This window comes from Leptinotarsa decemlineata, unplaced genomic scaffold, assembly GCF_025532065.1.
Source record: "Leptinotarsa decemlineata unplaced genomic scaffold, Ldec_3_MD MMD2_tig00001719_RagTag_RagTag, whole genome shotgun sequence".
In the NCBI taxonomy this organism is placed as follows: Eukaryota; Metazoa; Arthropoda; class Insecta; order Coleoptera; family Chrysomelidae; genus Leptinotarsa; species Leptinotarsa decemlineata.
Genome location: NW_027412569.1, coordinates 578259 through 594447, shown reverse-complemented (window position 1 = coordinate 594447; position 16189 = coordinate 578259). Strand labels below are relative to the sequence as shown.

Genomic DNA, 16189 nt, shown 5'->3' with positions numbered 1-16189 from the left:
CGCCATCCCACTCAGCATTATTTTCCAGAACTGGAAAGAAAAATGTGAAATGAACCAGAAGAAAATGCAAATAACTTCATCGTCAGTAAAGAAAAAGAAGTAGAAGTTTTTGACTAAATACAGAGAAGATGTACGTTTTTCATTTGAAATTATTTATTCAGATGAAACCCGATTCATCAACTTGGGTATGTTCAATAGGAAAAATGGAAGGTATTGGTCTCAAACAAATTTACATATAATGCAAGAAGGAAATTTTCAAGAGCGAGCTGGTTTCATGTGCTGGATGGGTATTATCGGGGGAAAACTTTTGGGGCCGATAATTTTCGACGGATAACTGACTGCGGAAAGATATGTACAGTTCCTTAGAAATCAAATTAACTATTTCATTGGAGATCTGCCCCTGGCTAACGAAGTTGATATCTATATTCAACAAGATGGAGCACCACCTCACAATTCTCAAGTCGTAAGAAAACATCTGAATAACCCCTTCTCAGAAAAGTGGATTGGCACTTTTTGACCCATTCAGTGGCCTGCGAGGTATATTCTTGAGTTATCATATTTTTACATAAATGTATTATTTCTTTTTCAACTTAATAGTCAGTGAAGAAAAAGAAGTAGAAGTTTTTGACTAAATACAGAGAAGATGTACGTTTTTCATTTGAAATCATTTATTCAGATAAAACCCGATTCATCAACTTGGGTATGTTCAATAGGAATAATAAATGGTACTGGTCTTAAACAAATTTACATCTGATGCAAGAAGGAAATTTTCAAGAGCGTTTCAAATGCTAGATGGGTATTATCGGAGGAAAACTTTTGGGGCCGATAATTTTCGACGGACAACTGACTGCGGAAAGATATCTACAGTTCCTTAGAAATCAAATTAATGATTTCATTGAAGATCTGCCCCTGGCTAACGAAGTTGATATCTATATTCAACAAGATGGAGCACCACCTCACAATTCTCAAGTCGTAGTAGAACATCTGAATGACACCTTCTCAGGAAAAGTGGATTGGCACTTTTGGACCCATTCAGTGGCCTGCGAGGTACATTCTTGAGTTATCATATTTTTACATAAATGTATTATTTCTTTTTCATATTCTAGATCACCAGATGATCTTACTCAGCAAGATTTTTTCTCTGGGGAACAAATAAAAATCAGGTTTACAATACAACATCAGCTACTCGTGAACAACTGGAGCATAAAGTAAGGGTGACATTCCAGAACATCACTGAGGAGGCCATTTTGAAAATTTATAACCTTAAAAGACTAATTTGCGACTTTCTTGCAATTATTCAGAAAAAAAGATAAATTAAAGTGGAAGTGTATGACATCAAATTATTCGTAAGAAAATGATATTTTAAATAAAGCCGACGAGCCACCCCTTTATATTTGAAAAATTCATATTTGGGACTGAAATAATTTCTTAAACGACTGAGAAGTCATAAACCTCAAAGTCATAGTTTTGCCATATTACTTGATAAAGAATGATGCGATTTACACGATCCATGGCATTACAGATCAAAAAATAAAAATTTGAATAAAAATGATTCTGTTTGTCAAATATTGACAAGTGAAGTATTGTTGGATTAGGAATGTAATTCTCGATCGAAGTAAGTGAAAATATATAGGATATCCCATTTAAAAATCGAAAGTTGGAGTCATTTCCGGTCGAACCGAAAGTACGGCAAAGCAAGTAAATATGTCAAAAAATGTGAATGGAACTATTGATTCCGGTGTTAATAAAAAATACCCGTTTGTGTTGCTATTCAAAGTAGAACGGCAACCATGGTGACGATGATGATTTGATTTTAATTAAACACAAATGTGGCTCCACAGTGTGTGAATGTTTATTAAAAAACATCAAGAATTTTTTATGTTTTGAGAAGAACAACTTCTATTTCAATGATTTGTTCATGTTAAGAATTGTTCCAGTTATATTTCAATTCTCAAATAACTTTAATTTCAATTGGGTTTCAATTTCAATACCTATCCTAGCAATGTTTTATATCAAGCCCTCTCATTTCTTATTCAGGACAACAGATTGTTCCGAGTTCTTGGGGTTTCTGTTGAATACTCTTTGTGAGCCGGAAAATAACAGAATCAATCCTTCTGACCGCTCTGGATTGAATGATTCCATGCAGTCTATTTTGTCTTGTGTTTGTAGATCTTTTTCTGGAGAAATCCTCACTAGTTTACTTTGTATTACATGTTTGAAAGGTAGCATAAACGTATATAACTTTTTAGAGCTTCAACTAGCTTTTCCTAATTTGACCGAAAACCAGTTCGTTGGAACTTTTGAATTGGAACTTTTAACGGGTGATGATCAACTATATTGCCAAACTAACTGACTATTATAAGACAACAAGTTATAGCTGAGGCACCAGTTAATCTGATAATAATACTGATGATCTTTATACATGACTCAACCTCTGACGAAAGCACCAAACTCTTACAAAGGTTAGAAATAGATGAACACATCAATCTAACAGACCACTATTATAATCTTCATGCAGTCATTGTTGACTGGTTCTGGCGTTGAATCTGGTCATTTTTACGCATTGGTCAAAGACGAAACGGACTGGTTTAAGTTTGACGATATTCGTGTCACTAAATACTCTGGCAATGTCTAGATATTATTGGAGTCTCTGGGGACACCCTACATTTTATTCTATGAAAGAGGGGACATAGGCAGATCAAGATCTTCAGATGATGTGGTGCTGTGGGTTTTTCCGGGTGTTCCTGCAGTTGAAAAAGCAAGTGAACCACTGGAATTAATCAAGTCGACCCGAAGCGCCAATCAATTTTTGTTGTTCTTGTTTCATAATTTGTATTACTTTCAATGAAATTCTTTATAACATATGTATGATATGTTATTGAATATTTTCATATTTTAATAACATAATTATTCTGGTACATGTCAATAAAACTGTGTACCTATTTGATGAAGTAACTCACCTACAGGAACTTTGTAAAGCTTCAATAGGATATACTATAATTTCAAAATAGTAGACACTTAATAATCAGAAATGAATGAGACAGCTGCTAATCGCATGCTGTAGAAATTTTTCCAAAGTTCCGTCAAAATCGGTAGCATTACTCTTGCTGCTTTTATTCTGGGGCCACACTAACGGCTAACGTCAATGCCCATTATCGCGATAATTTTTAAAGCGCTAACGCAAGTTAATGCGTTAAGTCGTGGCTACACCTACGGTTAACGTCCCTTATCGCGATAATTAATGGCATTTCTCGCTAGTGTCGCTCCAATATTATAGTGGCGAGGAATCATCGTACATTCGCGTGCTTTTAGCTACGTCACGTATTTATGGTTACCAGTGGCGGCCGGCATTATTTTCTCTCGAACATGATTTACAACAATACTTTGATGAAATGTAATGCTCCTTAGAACAAAATACCATTTGAAAATATCTAAATCAGCTCTGAGAACAAACCTTGGAAGAAAGACAAAAAAAATGTTTGTTTTCCGAAGCATAGATCACTAAGTATGTACTAGGAATATACATATTGGGTGTTTTGATTTATTTCAAATTAGTTTACAAATTTCTTTCACCCTCTTCCTTTTCTCTAGACAATACTGAAAATAGAGGAGAGAGGAAATGAATTTATTAATCATTATTATATGAATAATAACAACTTTCTCCGTTGCCAATTTGTATGAAGTATAGTTGATTAGCTACAGCATATTGACTCTGGGCTGGACTCCCTCCATAAAAGAGCTATCTGCCTAATTGGAGTCACGACCATCAATTACAACCTTGATACTTTGGAACATTGAAAAAAGGTTGGAAATTTGTCTCTTTGTCTCCAAATGAATGTAATCTCTATCGATTCAAATCCAACGTGAATCGCTACTCTTAGAACCCCTTAAGGATTTTCCTGTAGTGCATAATACCCTATGGAGTCGCTTCCATCCGAACGTGAAAACCAAAATCCATAGTCATAGTATAGCTCAAAGATTCACATATTGTATTTGTAAAACATTGTAAATCGAAGAGCAACACACTCCAAATTTATCGGATACTTTCGAGACGACTTCGTCGACAGTCGATGTCTCAATTTCTTCCATCTCTTTCTTGAACACATTTAAAATCACTTCTTTCATCTCAACACTCAAATGTCTTTTTTTGGATCGTTTCCTGGCTGGACTCAGAGGATAGCTCACAGTGTTATCAGCAGTGTCTGTACTGGACATCTTGGAATACAATTTTAAACAATATACTATAACGCACGCCACACAAACGACTGATTACTCTGTGTTGGTACCGAACTCGTACCAAGAAGGCGAATTCACCAATGAACGCTGCCTTTTCCATCTGACACTGGGCGATCACGTGAATATCACGCTTCGGTTCTGCTTTACTCTATCTTGGATTTGGATAGACTTTAGATCTTCATTAGGATATTCAACCTCCTGCTGCCGGTGAATATCTGCATCCGCAGCCGATGTCCTCGAATCCAAATGTAATGACGAGACGAGTGTGCAATATATTGGACTCTTGGTTTGTTCAAATAAGCCGATGGTATATAATTAAAAGAGAATTGGAAAAAATATGGATCCCAGGGGAACACTAGGGCGTTGAATTTAGGGAAATTTGCCAAAAATGTTTAGCGGGGGTAATTCTTCGGAGGGTGGGTTGTAATCTCTTCAGACGTGGCTATCTCGTTCAAATGAGAGTTGAATGCACTCAGGTAAGTCGTTTAATCTTCAATTACTTAAAAGGTAAATGCATCTAATATGGGCCAGGTTTATGGACATCCTGGATCAATATTGGGTAGGGTGTCACTGAACTGTTTTTATAGCAAGAGAAAACAAGGAGCACATTTTTTGGAAGTAATTGCATTTAACTAATACTCATTGCGTGGATTTCAAATAATGAAAATCGTATAAATTACTGTCGTGGCCCTTATAAAGTATAAGGAGATGTATATAAATTATAGATAATTATTTTTTATCAGAAATAAAACAAATATAAGTTTTTGTGTGGTAACTTAATTTCATTAACTATAGTAAAGAAAATTACAAAATGTTATTAATCAGTCATAATTGCAGTACAAGTCCTTGGACCCTAATAGGTATATCAGTTCTACAATCATAGTATGGACTACTGCGTTTTTTGCATGATCTTAAACCATTTGTAAGGCCGTCTTTCTTGCGTGCATGTCATCTGGATTCATGTATTACTTCTGTTTTTCCTTCTTCTTTTGATTGATGGCGATTCATCATGAATCCTGAGTTTTCTTTTCCTAAATTTTACGCGATCTGCGATATTAGGAACGAACACATTTTCAACTTCGCCCTTTGATGGCTCACTTTCAACATCTTTGACCTTCGCTGGCTCAGAAGCTGCAATTGCATCGGCAGACTTCATGAGGGCAATCTTCTCCAATATGGAGGCCCTATTGCGTTCGTACCGCTCCCTATTCATGTCGGCAATTTTCTTCAATATTGAGGCCCTATTTCGTTCATATTGCTCCTTTTTCAACATTTTCTCATCCGGAACTGAATCGGGACCAAAATAATTGACGTCATACTCCATTATAACTCCATACTTTCTATTGAGTACTGGCTCAGTCACGTCTGACAGTTCAGTCTGACCTTTATCAGCTAATAAAGGTCGACGTAGTTCACACGGCAGGTCTTCGAGAGAAAGAGTGGTTGATACTCCTTCGATGTTTTGGTCTTCCTCCAACAGTTTCTGCCATTCAATGACTTTAACATTCCGAATATCCGAATCTGTAGAATTGATAAAATCCAGGAAGTCATCAAAAAACTCAACGGATTCCTCTGAAAATTAATAAAAATAACGTTATAAACAACGAGTTGGCAATAGAAATATAGAAAATATACCCGAAAATATTTCGAGGCATCTGTATATTGGTACCATTAGAAATAACTCACCTTCCGTTTCCTCAAGCATCAATGAATTCACTTTGACTTTCATTTTTGTTCTTCTACCACTTTGCACTTCTACCACTCGATTTCAAAAAGAATGAATGATTGCCACATATGAGACTGTTTATATATTACTTTGAAGATTCATTTAGGTAGCAAATAATTGATTGATAGGTACTCGTTTATAGATAGTTAGTTTCAGGTAATTATTTTACTGATATGTACTCATATTTTTATACCTATAGAATGGAAAATTTGCAGTGTAATTGCTCTGGAAATGAAGAATAATTACATTCTTTCAGTATATTCAAAAGTATCCGTCGTATTCTACGAAATACCAATATTTTTTGACTAATCGATAACATTGATGTTCTTAAAACATTTTTCGCAAATTTTCCAATATTTTGGAACAGTGAGAAATTTTGGGAAATTTCATTAGTTTGGACTTTCATTGTCTGATATTATATAAAATGATTTGAAATCATTTCATTGATTTCAAAAAGCACATATTTTGGAAGTAATGGATTTTAACTAATACTCACTGCGTGGATTTCAAATAATGAAAATTATATAAATTACTGTCGTGGCCCTTATAAAGTATAAGGAGATGTATAGAAAATATAAATAATTTGTTTTTTATCATAAATAAAACAATTTGTAGTTTCATGCTTGTTTTTATTAAATCTAGCGAAAATAATCACAAAATGTTACTAATCAGTCTATTTCCATTTCAAGTCCTTGGACCCTATCAGATTGAAAAAATGAATGATTGCCACATATGAGACTTTTTATATTACTTTGAAGATTCCAACAAGTACCAAATAATTGATTGATAGATACTCATTTATAGATAATTAGTTTCAGGTACTTATTGTAATGGTATGTACTCATATTTTTATACCTATAGAATTGAAAATTTGCAGTGTAATTGCTCTGGAAATGAAGAATAATTATATTCTTTCAGTACATTCAATGAAAGTATGCGTCATATTCTAGGAAATACTAATATTTTTTTGATTAATCGATAACATTAAGTTCTCGAAACATTTTTCGCAAATTTTCCAATATTTTGGAACAGTGAGAAATTTCGGGAAATTTCGTTAGTTTGGACTTTCATTGTCTGATGATTATATAAAATGGTTTGAAATCCCTAAAAGAACTTAAAAAGGAGAATCAAAAATAAATAGCTGAATATAACAATTATGAATTGAAGCGGTTATATTTTTAGGAATGATTAATTTTTGGGGAAGAAAGTTTTTGGCTGTCTACCATATCAAGATGGAGTAGTAAAAAACCATAAATTTTCTTTCAATAACAATTATATCAAACAATTGGAATCTCTTAATTTTTCATTTTAATTTTTGCTCAGCTGTTCGATTTTTACTTTTATTTTATTTCACTATTATTTCATTTTAGGTTTTTTTGTTTAATATTATTGTTATCTTCAGCTATTCATTTTCAATTCTTCTTTTTCAGTTCTTTCAGGGATTTCAAATCATTTTAAATAATATCAGACAATGGAAGTCCGAACTGATGAAATTCATCATGAAACATTGTCAATCACCTTCAAACAAATTTCTGGAAATAATTATAATTTCTCCAAACTACAAAATTTGAATTCGACACTTTACAATTCTCTTAGTTAAGAACCATATTCAAAAATTGTGGTGTGACTAATTTTTGACTTCAATCAATTTTCATTCAACGGGTATTGCAAATGAAGAAAAAAAAATTTCATTCTCTATAAATTTCTCAATTTATTGAATAATATTACTGAATAAGAAAGAATTCACTGAGTCTATAGGCTCTTCGAGATAACGACTGGAATGGAAAACGACTTAAGTAATACAAAATAAAAGAAATACCTAGTCTACCGGGTGATTCTCAAAGCCGGCTCACCCCTATAACTTTTTTATTATTGGAGATGAAAAAAGCAAAATTTGGCGGTTGTATATTATTGTACAATTCCTATTTTTTGACATATTTACTAGCTTTGCCGTATTTCTGGTTCGACCGGAAATTACCCCACCTTTCGATTTTCAAATGGGACATCCTATATATTTTTACTTATTTCGAGCGAGAATGACATTCTAAATCCAAAAATGCTCCACTTGTCAATATTTGACAAATAAAATCATTTCTATTCCATTTTTTTTTTTATCTAGAATGCCATGGATCGTGTAAATCGCTTCAATCTTGATCAAGTAACATGGGAAAACTACGACTTTGAGGCTTATGACTTCACAGTCGTTTTAATAATTATTTCACAGTCGTAAATATGAATTTATCCAGTCAATTTGATTTTTTCAAATGAAAAAGGTTGGCTCGTCAGCTTTTTGTGAAATATCATTTTTTTGCGAATAATTTGATGCCACACACTTTCACTTGATCTATTTTTCTGGATAATTGCAAGAAACAATCATACCTAATAACAAATAATACGTATTCGGTATAGGTACTTATGCAGTAAGTCCTGTTATTCTTGTTATCCGTGACAAACAATTGAAGCTATTGCTAGTACTACCTAAACAAATAGGCTAATGAGTATGCTGTCACTTTTAAAAATATATTCGTTATGTAGTTTATAATTAGATATGGCAAATTATACTGGAAACGAGAAAATTGACATGTTGCTAATTTACGGAGAAACAAAAAAGAATGCAACTAATGCAGCTCGAATTTATGCTCAGAGGTTCCTTAATCGTCGCCATCCCACTCGGCATTATTTTCCAGAACTGGAAAGGAAAATGTGAAATGAACCAGAAGAAAATGCAAATAACTTAATAGTCAGTGAAGAAAAAGAAGTAGAAGTTTTTGACTAAATACAGAGAAGATGTACGTTTTTCATTTGAAATTATTTATTCAGATAAAACCCGATTCATCAACTTGGGTATGTTCAATAGGAATAATAAATGGTACTGGTCTTAAACAAATTTACATCTGATGCAAGAAGGAAATTTTCAAGAGCGTTTCAAAAGCTGAATGGGTATTATCGGAGGAAAACTTTTGGGGCCGATAATTTTCGACGGACAACTGACTGCGGAAAGATATCTACAGTTCCTTAGAAATCAAATTAATGATTTCATTGAAGATCTGCCCCTGGCTAACGAAGTTGATATCTATATTCAACAAGATGGAGCACCACCTCACAATTCTCAAGTAGTAGTAGAACATCTGAATGACACCTTCTCAGGAAAGTGGATTGGCACTTTTGGACCCATTCAGTGGCCTGTGAGGTACATTCTTGAGTTATCATATTTTTACATAAATGTATTATTTCTTTTTCATATTCTAGATCACCAGATCTTACTCAGCAAGATTTTTTCTCTGGGGAACAATTAAAAATCAGGTTTACAATACAACATCAGCTACTCGTGAAAAACTGGAGCATAAAGTAAGGGTGACATTCCAGAACATCACTGAGGCACAGCTAATCAATGTGATGCGCCCAACAATTAAGTTACCCTTTGCCGTGATCAAGGAGGAGGCAATTTTGAATATTTATAACCTTAAAGGACTAATTTGCCACTTTCTTGCAATTATTCAGAAAAAAAATAAATTAAAGTGGAAGTGTATGACATCAAATTATTCGTAAGAACATGATCTTTCACATAAAGCCGACGAGCCACCCCTTTATATTTGAAAAATTCATATTTGTGACTGAAATAATTCCTTAAACGACTGAGAAGTCATAAACCTTAAAGTCATAGTTTTGCCATATTACTTGATAAAGAATGATGCGATTTACACGATCCATGGCATTACAGATCAAAAAATAAAAATTTGAATAAAAATGATTCTGTTTGTCAAATATTGACAAGTGAAGTATTGTTGGATTAGGAATGTAGTTCTCGATCGAAGTAAGTGAAAATATATAGGATATCCCATTTAAAAATCGAAAGTTGGAGTCATTTCCGTTCGAACCGAAAGTACGGCAAAGCAAGTAAATATGTCAAAAAATGTGAATGGAACTATTGATTCCGGTGTTAATAAAAAATACCCGTTTGTGTTGCTATTCAAAGTAGAACAGCAAACATGGTGAGGATGAAGATTTGATTTTGATTAAACATAAATGTGGCTCCACAGTATGTGAATGTTTATTAATAAACATCAAGCATTTTTTATGTTTTGAGAAGAACAACTTCTATTTCAATGATCTGTTCATGTTAAAAATTGTTCCAGTTATATTTCAATTCTCAAATAACTTTAATTTCAATTGGGTTTCAATTTTAATACCTATCCTAGCAATGTTTTTTATCAAGCCCTCTCATTTCTTATTCAGGACAACAGATTGTTCCGAGTTCTTGGGGTTCTTGTTGAATACTCTTTGTGAGCCGGAAAATAACAGAATCAATCCTTCTGACCGCTCTGGATTGAATGATTCCATGCAGTCTATTTTGTCTTGTGTTTGTAGATCTTTTTCTGGAGAAATCCTCACTAGTTTACTTTGTATTACATGTTTGAAAGGTAGCATAAACGTATGTAACTTTTTAGAGCTTCAACTAGCTTTTCCTAATATGACTGAGAACCAGTTCGTTGGAACTTTTGAATTGGAACTTTCACGGGTGATGATCAACTATATTGCCAAACTAAGTGACTATTATAAGACAACAAGTTATAGCTGAGGCACCAGTCAATCTGATAATAATACTGATGATCTGTAAACATGACTCAACCTCTGACGAAAGCACCAAACTCTTACAAAGGTTAGAAATAGATGAACACATCAATCTAACAGACCACTATTATAATCTTCATGCAGTCATTGTTGACTGGTTCTGGCGTTGAATCTGGTCATTTTTACGCATTGGTCAAAGACGAAACGGACTGGTTTAAGTTTGACGATATTCGTGTCACTAAATACTCTGGCAATGTCTAGATATTATTGGAGTCTCTGGGGACACCCTACATTTTATTCTATGAAAGAGGGGACATAGGCAGATCAAGATCTTCAGATGATGTGGTGCTGTGGGTTTTTCCGGGTGTTCCTGCAGTTGAAAAAGCAAGTGAACCACTGGAATTAATCAAGTCGACCCGAAGCGCCAATCAATTTTTGTTGTTCTTGTTTCATAATTTGTATTACTTTCAATGAAATTCTTTATAACATATGTATGATATGTTATTAAATATTTTCATATTTTAATAACATAATTATTCTGGTACATGTTAATAAAACTGTGTACCTATTTGATGAAGTAACTCACCTACAGGAACTTTGTAAAGCTTCAATAGGATATACTATAATTTCAAAATTGTAGACACTTAATAATCAGAAATGAATGAGACAGCTGCTAATCGCATGCTGCAGAAATTTTTCCAAAGTTCCGTCAAAATCGGTAGCATTACTCTTGCTGCTTTTATTCTGGGGCCACACTAACGTCAATGCCCATTATCGCGATAATTTTTAAAGCGCTAACGCAAGTTAATGCGTTAAGTCGTGGCTACACCTACGGTTAACGTCCCTTATCGCGATAATTAATGGCATTTCTCGCTAGTGTCGCTCCAATATTATAGTGGCGAGGAATCATCGTACATTCCCGTGCTTTTAGCTACGTCACGTATTTATGGTTACCAGTGGCGGCCGGCATTATTTTCTTTCGAACATGATTTACAACAATACTTTGATGAAATGTAATGCTCCTTAGAACAAAATACCATTTGAAAATATCTAAATCAGCTCTGAGAACAAACCTTGGAAGAAAGACAAAAAAAATGTTTGTTTTCCGAAGCATAGATCACTAAGTATGTACTAGAAATATACATATTGGGTGTTTTGATTTATTTCAAATTAGTTTACAAATTTCTTTCACCCTCTTCCTCTTCTCTAGACAATACTGAAAATAGAGGAGAGAGGACATGAATTTATTAATCATTATTATATGAATAATAACAACTTTCTCCGTTGCCAATTTGTATGAAGTATAGTCGATCAGCTACAGCATATTGACTCTGGGTTGGGCTCCATCCATAAAAGAGCTATCTGCCTAATTGGAGTCACGAACATCAATTACAACCTTGATACTTGGGAACATTGAAAAAAGGTTGGAAATTTGTCTCTTTGTAATAGATACTTTCATGAGAGTTGTTCAAGTTACTTGATACATTCGATTCCACCAAGAGCGGTACATATCATAATTACGCAACGCACTGTGGCTGCTCATCGTTTTGAGGTTCAACTCAGTACACCTGGAACTTCACTGTCTGAAAAATCTTTTATTTGGAGAACTGCGTTCATGTGGAATGAACCTTCTGAGAACTTTTCTCCAAATGAATGTAATCTCTATCGATTCAAATCCAACGTGAATCGCTACTTTCGCACAGGCACCGCTCTTAGAACCCCTTAAGGATTTTCCTGTAGTGCATAATACCCTATGGAGTCGCTTCCATCCGAACGTGAAAACCAAAATCAATAGTCATAGGTTAGCTTGAAGATTCCCATATTGTATTTCATTTCCTTCGTCTTATTACCTCTCAAAGTCTTACTTGTCTATTCCCAATCAATTTCCCAGTGCTAATGATACGATATCTTAGCGTTCAAAATTTTCATCCATCTATTAGTATTAGAGTAATATTTCATAGTGAAACTGCAATTGGACAGGTTAGATACCGTTAGCGGTTACTAGTACTCTATGAATTTTCATCAAGTATCGGTCCATTCACCTGTTTTAAACGAAGCTGTTTTTCTGTAAACATCATAAATACATGATGTTTTCAATTGAACAGTCACATATTGTCTCTCTCTAAGTTAATGGACGTTGCTTCCCACTCGGGTGCATTTGTCCAGGCTCCTCCTACCAAATTGACATCAAGCTTCGTCGAGGGGTGCAGCGGTCTTGCTCGAACCAATGCTGCCACCCCTTTAATGTCACACTTTTTGTAATAAAAAACAATGTACTTTTTCATTATCGCCTCCTGTTTTGAAGACCTTTTGATTTTTTAACGTATATATTTATTGAGTCGCCTCCTTTTCGGGAGACCTTCGGATATTTTAATTCACATACATGGCCCCTTTACGTGGTTATCCGAAAAACCCCGGCCTGATCAGATTGATCTCAGAAGTAATGATTCATTAGAGCGTTGCATAATACAGAGTACTTCTCTCAATTCAATATAATTCAGTCACTTTCCATCCTAAATATCTCCTGAAGTCTATAGACTTCGTGATTTCTCTCTTATTCAGTGTTACTATGAATTGAGGAATCTGTAGAAAATGAAGTATTTTTACTCGTTGAAATCAGTTACACCTCAATTTTAAAATGTGGTTTGGGGATATAATTGATACTTTTTTTTGATCTGACATTATATATATCCGGTTCGGAGACAACCGGCATTGAATTGAATCTGTTTACTTTCACCCCAATTCAAAATTCCTTCTAGATACTCATTAGGATAGTCAACCTCCTGCTGCCGGTGAAAATTCGCAAACGATGTCCTCGAATCCAAATGAAATGACGAGACGAGTGTGCTGTCGTTAGAGAAGCAATATATCGGACTCGTGTTTTTTCCAATAAGTCGTTGATACACAATAAAAAGAGATTTGAAGACAATATGGATCCCTGGGAAACACCAGCCTGCTGAAAATAAAGAAATTTACCAAAAATGTTTAGCAGGGGCACCAATTCATTGTGATCTCTTCAGACGATGCTATCTCGTCCAATTAAGTCGTTTAATCTCTAATTATAAGGTAATTGTACCTAATATGGTCAATTACTTGATTTTGATAGTTTTGATAGTTTGGCTTTCAACTAATACTCACTGCGTGGATTTCAAATAATGAAAATCATATAAATTACTGTCGTGGCCCTTATAAAGTATAAGAAAATGTATGGAAAATATAAATAATTTGTTTTTTATCATAAATAAGACAATTTGTAGTTTCATGCTTATTTTATTAACCCTAGCGAAAACAATAACTAATTACTAAGCAATCATACTTTCAAAGTCCTTGGACCCTATCAGGTATTTCAGTACTACAATCATAGTATGGACTACTATAAAACCACAAACGGATGCGGCGAAAATGTGTTTTTTACATGATCTTAAACCGTTTGAAAGGCCGTCTTATTTGCGTGCATGTCTCCTGGATTCATGTATTACTTCTGTTTTTCCTTCTTCTTTTGATTGATGGCGATTCATCATGAATCCTGAGTTTTCTTTTCCTAAATTTTATGCGATCTGCGATATTAGGAACGAACATATTTTCAACTTCGCCCTTTGATGGCTCACTTTCAACATCTTTGACCTTTGCTGGCTCAGAAGCTGCAATTGCATCGGCAGATTTCATGAGGGCAATCTTCTCCAATATGGAGGCCCTATTGCGTTCGTACCGCTCCCTATTCATGTCGGCAATTTTCTTCAATATTGAGGCCCTATTTCGTTCATATTGCTCCTTTTTCAACATTTTCTCATCCGGAACTGAATCGGGACCAAAATAATTGACGTCATACTCCATTATAACTCCATACTTTCTATTGAGTACTGGCTCAGTCACGTCTGACAGTTCAGATTCACTCAAACCTTTATCAGCTAATAAAGGTCGACGTAGTTCACACGGCAGGTCTTCGAGAGAAAGAGTGGTTGATACTCCTTCGATGTTTTGGTCTTCCTCCAACAGTTTCTGCCATTCAATGACTTTAACATTCCGAATATCCGAATCTGTAGAATTGATAAAATCCAGGAAGTCATCAAAAAACTCAACGGATTCCTCTGAAAATTAATAAAAATAACGTTATAAACAACGAATTGGCAATAGAAATATAGAAAATATACCCGAAAATATTTCGAGGCATCTGTATATTGGTACCATTAGAAATAACTCACCTTCCGTTTCCTCAAGCATCAATGAATTCACTTTGACTTTCATTTTTGTTCTTCTACCACTTTGCACTTCTACCACTCGATTTCAAAAAGAATGAATGATTGCCACATATGAGACTGTTTATATATTACTTTGAAGATTCATTTAGGTAGCAAATAATTGATTGATAGGTACTCGTTTATAGATAGTTAGTTTCAGGTAATTATTTTACTGATATGTACTCATATTTTTATACCTATAGAATGGAAAATTTGCAGTGTAATTGCTCTGGAAATGAAGAATAATTACATTCTTTTAGTATATTCAAAAGTATCCCTCGTATTCTACGAAATACCAATATTATTTGATTAATCGATAACATTGATGTTCTTAAAACATTTTTCGCAAATTTTCCAATATTTTGGAACAGTAAGAAATTTCGGGAAATTTCATTACTTCGGACTTACATTGTCTGATATTTTATAAAATGATTTGAAATCCCTAAAAGAACTTAAAAAAAAATCAAAAATGAATAGCTGAATATAACAATTATGAATTGAAGCGGTTATATTTTTAGGAGTGATTAATTTTTGGGGAAGAAAGTTTTTGGCTTTCTACCATATCAAGATGGAGTAGTAGAAAGCCATAAACTTTCTTTCACAAATAACAATTATATCAAGCAATTGGAATTTCTTAATTTTTCATTTTTATTTTGCTCAACTGTTCTATTTTTACTTGTATTTTATTTCACTATTATTTCATTTCAGGTTTTTTTGTTTACTATAATTGTTATCTTCAGCTATTCATTTTCAATTCTTCTTTTTCAGTTCTTTCAGGGATTTAAAATCAAATAATATCAGACAATGGAAGTCCGAACTGATGAAATTCATCATGAAACATTATCAATCACCTTCAAACAGATTTCTGGAACTAATTATAATTTCTCTGAACTACAAAATTTGAATTCGACACTTTACAATTCTCTTAGTTAAGAACCATATTCAAAAATTGTGGTGTGACTAATTTTTGACTTCAATCAATTCATTCAACAAGTATTGCAAGTGAAAAAAAAATTTCATTCTCTACAGATTTCTCAATTTATTGAATAATATTACTGAATAAGAAAGAAATTACTGAGTCTATAAGCTCTAGGAGATAATTAGGATGGAAAACGACTTAAGTAATACAAAATAAAAGAAGTACCTAGTCTACCGGGTGATTCTCAAAGTTGGCTCACCCCTATAACTTTTTTATTATTGGAGACGAAAAAAGCAAAATTTGGCGGTTGTATATTATTGTACCATTCCTATTTTTTGACATATTTACTAGCTTTGCCATATTTCTGGTTCGATTTTCAAATGGGACATCCTATATATTTTTACTTATTTCGAGCGAGAATGACATTCTAAATCCAAAAATGCTCCACTTGTCAATATTTGACAAATAAAATCATTTCTATTCCATTTTTTTTATCTA

At 33.8% G+C, this 16189-nt stretch overlaps 1 protein-coding gene across 2 annotated transcripts; it reads left to right on the top strand.

The window, feature by feature from the left end:
• The first annotated feature begins 613 nt into the window (after positions 1-613).
• Positions 614-10000, top strand: LOC141482630 (uncharacterized). 2 transcript variants are annotated; one of them, XM_074176212.1, is made up of 2 exons: positions 614-1047; positions 9212-10000. In XM_074176212.1, exons 1-2 carry the CDS (start codon positions 793-795, stop codon positions 9509-9511), a joined length of 555 nt encoding a protein of 184 aa, XP_074032313.1. In that variant the 5' UTR covers positions 614-792; the 3' UTR covers positions 9512-10000. The 2 variants fall into 2 exon arrangements, with proteins under 2 accessions (XP_074032313.1, XP_074032314.1); XM_074176213.1 differs by lacking the exon at positions 614-1047 and adding an exon at positions 8315-9152.
• Positions 10001-16189: the final 6189 nt, after the last annotated feature.

Bases quoted from the DNA above. Each gene is read 5' to 3' on its own strand.
- LOC141482630 (XM_074176212.1), top strand. From the start codon at position 793: ATGGGTATTATCGGAGGAAAACTTTTGGGGCCGATAATTTTCGACGGA. The intron at 1,048-9,211 runs GTACATTCTTGA...TTCATATTCTAG, and splicing joins CCCATTCAGTGGCCTGCGAG to ATCACCAGATCTTACTCAGC.